The following is a 7,915-nucleotide window of genomic DNA, read 5'->3' as shown; positions in this document are numbered from 1 at the left end:
ATGCCCTTCGCCCACGGGGCCACCTGCCCCCCTTCGCGCCCAGCCACCATGGGCGAGGCACCCGAGCCGTCCCCACAGGCCCCACTGGCCGTCCTGTCCAAGGTGGAGCTGCGGGTGAGCTGTAAGCACCTCCTGGACCGCGACACCCTCAACAAGTCGGACCCCTGCGTCCTGCTGCTGATGCAGTCCCAGGGCCAGTGGATGGAGGTAGGGGGGGCTGGAGGGATGGGGGCGCTGGGTGCAGGGTTTGTGTCTCTGAGATGGGGACAGGAGCAGATACAGCCCCAGGGTGGCTGATCACACCCACAGGGCTGGAGACAGGACAGGAGATACTGCGCAGGGTGCAGGAGATGGTAAAGAGCAGGGTGCAAGGTGCAGGAGATGGTAGGGAGTAGGGTACAAGGTGCAGGAGACAATAGACAGCAGGGTTCAGCGTGCAGAAGGTGAAGGAGATGCTGGAGAGTGGGGTGCAGGGTACAAGGTGCAGGAGATGGTGCAGAACAGGGTGCAAGGTGCAGAGTACAGAGCAAGAGGCTCGCAGGGCAGGTGCCTGGGGACACTCAGCAGCATATAAGGACAGTGCAGATGCCTTGGTCGCCCAGGCTCCAGCAGTGCTGGGGAACAGGGTGCCCATGGTGTGGGGCTCCAACACGGCTCTGCTGCCCAGGGCCAAGGGACACCTTGGCCACCCTGGGGGTGGGTCAGGGCTTGCAGGCTGGGACAGCCGACTCAGAGTGGGGTCAGGGTTGGCACCCACCACTGCGCTGTGGGGCCCTGGTGTCCACATGAATCACAGCTGGGGCTGGCACTGGGGGTGGCACCGCTCCTTCCCATCGCTCCCCCTCGGCTGAGCTCTGGGCTGGCACCGGCAGCTCCGTGCTCGCTAATCGCTGCTGCTCAGCCGGCAGATTTAGCGCTAAATCCCTCTGCGTGTAATCGACTCTGCTCGCCAGAGCCAGGGCAGGCGGCGAGGGGCCCCGTGCCAGCTGTGGCTCCATGTCTGTGCTGCGCTGAGCCAGTTGTACCTTTCTGTGCCACGGTCTGTGTGCCATGGTGTGCTGTGCCACGCTCTGCGTACCATGCCTTGCCGTAACATGCTGTACTCTGCCGTGCTGTGCTGTGCTATGCCACGATGTGCTATGCCAGGGCCAGATCCTGCCAGGGCCAGATCCAAGAGGGGTCCTCCTGGGCCACCTTTCTGAGGGGATCCATGAGCTGTCCCCTCCCTGTCCCTGCCAGCACGTGTCCCCCAACTGAGACAGTGGCTGAACCCAGCTCAGCCGCTGCCTGCAGGGCTGCACCAAAACAGCCCCAGACATGCTGTCGGGGGCTGACACCGAAGGGGCTGAGGCAAGCGGGACCCTGAGCCCTGTGCCGGGGCCGTGGGGCTGGCAGTGCCCGCAGGAGGCACAGTGCTGCTGGGTGGCCCTGCCAGCACCGCAGCCATGTGGGCTCGGCAGCTGCTGCGGTCCAGGCGGGTGGTGGGCAGGGGCCGGGCTGGCAGGGTGCCCTGGCCAGGATGTCTCCTGTTGAGTCAACACTGGCAGGGACGGGGTGCGGGGGAGGCTCCTGAAAGCTGCTCAGCACCCGCTGCCAGCGCGACCGGAAACGCTGAGCACCCACCCGCTGGCGAGGGCCACCATGGCCAGTGGTCCCTGCCCTCAGCCAGCCTGGGTGGGAGGACAGAGACTCATCCCTTTGCTCCTGCTGAGCAGAGCTGCAGCAAACCATTCTCCAGAGCATCCCCTCAAAGTGCCTGTGGGGTTTGCCCCAAGCCCCAGGGGAGCAGTGACCCTGGGACATGGGGCCAGCAGGGCTGAGCCCTCAGGGACACATGTCCCTGCCTGTGACGGGGCTGCCTCTGAATGCCCTTTGCTTTGGAACCGGCACAGGCAGGTAAATGGTTGGGTGGGGACAGTCCTGGCAGCTGCCTAGCATTCCCCCGTCCCTGCATCCCCCATCCCTGCATCCCCCGTCCCTGCATCCTCCATCCCCGCATCCCCCATTCCCCCATCCCCGCATCTCCCATCCCCGCATCCCGCATCCCAGCATCACCCATCCCCCTGGGTTCTTGCATCCCCATGCCCAGCTGTGGGCAAGCTGTGGCACCCCGAGGCCCTGGGCAGCTCCACTGGCCCTGGCTGCAGCCCCAGCCTGGGCTCTGCCCCCACCGCCCCCCAGCCGCACTCCCCCCATGCAGGTGGACCGCAGCGAGGTCATCAAGAGCAACCTCAACCCTGTCTTCGCCAAGATCTTCACGGTGGATTACTACTTCGAGGAGGTGCAGAAGCTGCGGTTTGAGGTGTACGACAGCCACGGGCATGCTGGCGTGGGCACGCATGACGACGACTTCCTGGGGGGCATGGAGTGCACTGTGGGGCAGGTGAGCCTGTGCCCCCCACCCCGGGGACACCTGCTGGTGGCAGCTCCTCCCCAACCCCTCGGCTTTTGCAGATCGTGGCACAGAAGCGAGTGACAAAGCCATTGTTCCTCAAGTATGGCAAGTTCGCGGGCAAGTCCACCATCACAGTGAGTGGCCGAACCTGTGCCAGGAGCGGCACTGGGCTGGGGGCACAGGTGGCACCAGGTCGGGACACTGGGGTGGCACTGAGCTGGGGCACACCTGGCTGAGCTGGTGCGGTGGCGGTGAGTGTGGCATGTGGGTGACACCAGCCTGGGGCATATGGGTGGCGCTGGGCTGGGGTGCTGGGATGGCACTGAGCTGGGACATATGGGTGGCACTGAGCTGGGTGAGTGGGGTGGCACTGATCTGGGGCATATGCAGGGTCCCCAGTGATCCTCCTCCTGTCCTCACTGTCACCTAGCCCTGCAGCCCCCAGGCTCTGTGTGTGGGGTGGTCTCAGGGTCCCCATGTCTGCTGGCCACCCCGGAGGGTCCCCCCCGTTCCCTGCTGTGCAGGCAGGGAGGGCAGGGGGACAAAGCCGTGCCGGGCCCTGAGCGCTTCTCCCGGCAGGTCATCTCGGAGGAGATCTCAGGGAACAATGGGTATGTGGAGCTTGCCTTCCGCGCCAAGAAGCTGGATGACAAGGTGAGGCAGGTCCCATGGGCAGGGGAGCCGGGGGGGCGTGGGCAGGGTGGGCGATGCTCTGTCTGTCCTACATCCTCCAGGACCTCTTCAGCAAGTCAGACCCCTTCCTGGAGATCTACCGCATCGATGACGACCGCAGCGAGCAGCTGGTGTACCGCACCGAGGTGAGCCTGGCAGGACCCGGCCTGCGGACCCGCCAGTGCCACCCGGCCCCGCTCAGCCCCTTGTCCTGCAGGTGGTGAAGAACAACCTGAGCCCCATCTGGGAGCCCTTCAAGGTGTCCCTCAACTCGCTCTGCAGCTGCGAGGAGAAGAGGAGGCTGAGGGTGAGGAAGGGCAATGGACGACCCTTATCCGTGACCAATGGGATCCCCTATCCCTGACCCTTGGGGACCCCAAGCCACCAGGGACGGTGGCGGGGCTGACCTGTGTCCCACCACAGTGCGTGGTGTGGGACTACGACTCGCGGGGCAAACACGACTTCATCGGGGAGTTCTTCACCACCTTTGAGGAGATGCAGAAGGCAATGGGGGAGAACAAGGTCGGCATGGGGACGTGGGGACAGCCTTTGGGGTCACCCCACCGTGCTGCCAGCAGAGCCCATTCCGGGAGGCACCTCCCTGCTCCTCCTCTGGTTTTGGGGCGATTTTGCCCCTTTGGGGAAGGGATGGTGTGTCTGGGCTCCTCTGGGGAAATCAGCCCCAATTGAGGGGCTGGGAATAGGGCAAGGGGGCTACAGAGATGTGGGGCTGAAGGATTATGAGGCTGTGGGGTTGTGGGGCTGAGGGGTCCTGGGGCCATAGGACTGGAGCATTATGGGGCTGTGGGGCTGCAGGGACAGAGTTATGGGGCTGTGGGGTTGGGGTGCTGCAGGGTCATGGTGGGGGGTGCTGGCACGTGGGGCTGTGTCCCCGGGGCGGGGGGACAGTGCGGGTGCCACGTGCCACAGGTGCAGTGGGACTGCATGAACCCCAAGTACAAACTCAAGAAGCGCAACTACAAGAACTCGGGGGTCGTGGTGCTGCTGGACCTGAAGGTGAGCGCTGCCATGCCAAGCCGTGCCGAGCCTGGCTGCCGTGGGGCAGCGTGGGGCAGGACGGGCTGACGTGGGTCCCTCTGGAAGATCCACAGGGTTTACTCCTTCCTGGACTACATCATGGGCGGCTGCCAGATCCACTTCACGGTGAGCAGTGTCTCCGGCCCCAAAGCACCAGGGGCTCTGGCACTGGGCCACTTGACCCCTGTGGGGACACACCGGTGGCCCCGCACGCCCTGAGGAACCCTCACGGCCAACTACCCCTTGCCAGGTGGCCATTGACTTCACGGCCTCCAACGGGGACCCGCGGAACAGCTGCTCCCTGCACTACATCAACCCCTACCAGCCCAACGAGTACCTCAAGGCACTGGTTGCAGTGGGCGAGATCTGCCAGGATTACGACAGGTCAGTTGGTCCGGTGGGTCCCCAGGGCCAGGACACCCCAGTGATGGCCACTCTGGGGCCAGGATGCTCAGTGATGGCCACACCAGTGACAACCCCGCGCGTGCTGGCTCTGCTGGGGCTCCTCACACCCTTTTCTTGCAGCGACAAGAAATTCTCAGCTCTGGGCTTTGGTGCGAGGATCCCCCCCAAGTATGAGGTAAGGGGGTGGCCGGGGTATCGGGGGCTCCGTGGGACCCCAGGGACGTGCTCGTCCCTCTGGGCACCCTTGGCCATGGCTCCAGTGGGGCTCGGCAGACGCTGGGGGTCGTGGTGGGGGGTGGCACCAGCCCCCCCCTCCCTTCTTGCCCTCCAGGTCTCCCACGATTTCGCCATCAACTTCAACCCCGATAATGATGAGTGTGAGGGTGAGTCCAGCTTCAGGGGGGCCAGTCCCGTGGCCTCCCCATGCCAGACCTTGGTGCTGCCAGGACAGCCCCCCACCCCTCACATCCCCCTACAGGCATCCAGGGCGTCGTGGAGTCCTACCAGAGCTGCCTGCCCAAAATCCAGCTCTACGGCCCCACCAATGTGGCCCCCATCATCTCCAAGGTGGCTCGTGTGGCAGCCGATGAGGAGCGGACAAAGGAGGCGTCGGTAGGTATCCGCTGCCCCCGGCTGAGACCCAGGACACTCGTGCCACCTGTGGCTGCTCCCGCGTTGGGGCTGAGCCCAGACCCCGCCATGGGGCTGGCGGTGCGGCCAGGCAGCCTCCAGAGCATCCCTCCCCCTCCAGCAATACTTCATCCTGCTGATCCTGACGGACGGGGTGGTGACGGACATGGCGGACACGCGGGAGGCCATCGTCCGCGCCTCCTACCTGCCCATGTCCATCATCATCGTGGGCGTGGGCAACGCCGACTTCACCGACATGCAGATCCTGGATGGGGACGACGGCGTCCTGCGCTCCCCCAAGGGCGAGCCCGTCCTGCGCGACATCGTCCAGTTTGTCCCCTTCCGGGAGTTCAAGAACGTGAGTGAGGCATTGGTGGTTCTCCTGTCCCCTCCTGTCCCCATGGCAGGACTGAGCACTGTGGCACAAGCTGGTGCCTGCACATGGGGGTGGGTGGGTGCCGCATGCCCTGACTCACCTGTCCCCCACCGTGTCCCCTGTCCCACAGGCATCACCGACAGCCCTGGCCAAGTGCGTGCTGGCAGAGGTGCCCAAGCAGGTGGTGGAGTACTACAGCTACAAGGCCTTCCCCCCCCGCTGCCCCCAGCCCGACACCCCCGACTCCAACCTCAGCTCGCCCCAGTGAGAGACCCCCCACTCCCTCCACTGTGACACAGGGTCAGGGGGTCCCTGCTTGGTCCCAGTCCTGCTGCAAACCCCTCCTCGCTGGGCAGGGTGGCACCGGGAGCCGGCACTGTGTCCCCACTGGCACTCGCCTGGTGACGCAGGGACAATCCTGGTGCCCCAGTGCAGGAGAACCCCCCTGCGCTGCCCGGGGAGGGGCGGGGGTTCCGGTGGACACTGCCTGGTCCCACTGGTCCGTGCCCCATGGCCTGTCCCCATTCCATCCCTGCTGTCCCTGTGGTCCCCTCGGTTCCTGCTTGTCTGTCACTGTGACATTGTTTGGAGGCTGCATGACGACCCCCCACAGCGTACGGGGCCCTCCCAATAAAGAAACCAGCCCTGTGCCCATGCCCTGTGCTGTCTGGGCGCTGACACCAAACCTCCCTGCTGGGAGTGGGCGGAGGGACAGACAGAGGGACCAGCAGCCCCTGTGGAGCTGCCTGTCCCTCCTTGTGCCCCCAACTGTGCCACTGCGCCGCCCAGCCCTGGCCAGCGACCAGAGCCGAACATGGCCCAGCCCCGGCTGTCTGTACGGGCAGGGTGCTGCCGCCAGTTGCTCTGCCTGCCCCTCCAATCTGGGGGATTCGTGCCTGGCAGCGTGCAGGGCAGCGCTGGTGCGCTGCAGCTGTGCTATTTTGGAGCAGCCGCTGCTTCCAAGTTGTGCAGGAGCAGCCGGTCACCCGCTGTGCCGCTGCCCTGAAATCCAGGCCACGGCAGCGGGAGGGAAGTAGTGCCGGCACCGTCCCCTGCCCAGCGCTCTGCCGCGTGCCGTCTGATGTGTGCCACGTGCCATGTTCCGTGTGCCACGTGCCATGTGCTGTGCTATGTGCTGCACTATGTGCTGTGTGTTGCGTACCATGCACTGCGTGCCGTGTGCTGTGCGCTATGAGCCATGTGCTATGTGCTGTGCCATGTGCTGTTTACCCTGTGCCATGCACCACATGCCACATGCTGTGTGCCATGTGCTGTGCTATGTGCTGCGTGTCACACACCATGCACTGCGTGCCATGTACTGTGTGCCACATGCCATGTGCTATGTGCTGTGCCATGTGCTGTTTACCCTGTGCCATGCACCACATGCCACATGCTGTGTGCCATGTGCTGTATGTTGCATGCCATGCACTGTGCCATGTACCACATGCCATGTTCCATGTGCCGCCCGATGCGTGCTCCATGGTACGGGCTCCGTGTTGCGCCATGTGCCCTGTACAGTGTTTCGTGTGCCATGTGCATTGCCACGTACCATGTGCTGTGTGCCATGTGTCACACATGTTGCTATGTGCCACCTGCTCTGTGCTGTATGTCATGTGCCATGTTCTGGATCATGGGCTGTCCCCCACATGTGCTGTATGCCACACTGTGCCATTTGTCATGTGTCCTTCACCCTGTGCCATGCGCTGTGTGTCACTGTCCCAGTGCCGGCTGTTATGGTACCAGGCAGATGCTCCTGGGGAGGTGACATCCACTGAGGTGGGGTGTGACCCAAGGCCACCACAGGGACTGACACTGTGTCCCCAGGCAGTCAGCATGGGGCAGGAGCCACCCAAGATCTCCAGCGTGCTGCTGTCACAGGGTGCCAGCCTGTCCCTGTCCAGACAGCTGTGCCACGGGCAGCCGCTCACCCGTCACCGCATGGCCATGCCCAGCGGCCGTGCCCCTGGGCGCTGCTGGCACGCCCACCCGCGCCGCCCCGATCCCCCGCGTATTTATAGCGCCTGATTCATCGCCTGTACAGCAGGATAATAGACGTCGCCATAGAAACCCGGCGCCTGACGAGCCTGCGGCACCGCTGGCCCTGGGTATGGGCAGGGCTGCCCTGGCACCCCCATTTGGGACAGGGGACCCTGCGGGGCTGGGGGTGCCTGATGTCACCAGGCTGCCCCCACCGGCCATGCCGCTGGACTTGGGAGCACGGGCAGGGTGGGCTCCGTGCCACAGGCTCCACGGCAAACCCTGGCACTTGTGCAGCTGTGCCATGACCTGTCACCGGGCCTGGCAGCCTGGTCTTTGTCCCCCAGCACAGATAATGTCCCTGGGGATGGGTCCCCACCCCTGATAACGCCGGGTGCTTCCCGCCGCCAGCACCGCTTCCC

At 64.8% G+C, this 7,915-nt stretch overlaps 1 protein-coding gene across 1 annotated transcript; it reads left to right on the top strand.

Moving 5' to 3' along the window:
- CPNE7 (copine 7) lies at positions 1–5,856 on the top strand (the record flags this gene model as incomplete). Its single annotated transcript, XM_082062595.1, has 15 exons — positions 1–207; positions 2,201–2,383; positions 2,455–2,529; positions 2,975–3,049; positions 3,130–3,213; positions 3,285–3,374; positions 3,491–3,589; positions 3,998–4,084; positions 4,172–4,231; positions 4,356–4,489; positions 4,631–4,685; positions 4,842–4,893; positions 4,989–5,122; positions 5,262–5,498; positions 5,647–5,856. The coding sequence occupies 15 exons, from the start codon at positions 1–3 to the stop codon at positions 5,782–5,784; spliced, it is 1,710 nt and encodes a 569-aa protein (XP_081918721.1). The 3' UTR covers positions 5,785–5,856.
- Positions 5,857–7,915: the final 2,059 nt, after the last annotated feature.

This window comes from Streptopelia decaocto (genome assembly GCF_964273445.1).
Source record: "Streptopelia decaocto genome assembly, chromosome: 11".
Lineage (NCBI taxonomy): Eukaryota > Metazoa > Chordata > Aves > Columbiformes > Columbidae > Streptopelia > Streptopelia decaocto.
Note: the sequence above shows the minus strand (reverse complement) of the source record. Positions and strands in the feature narration are given on the sequence as shown.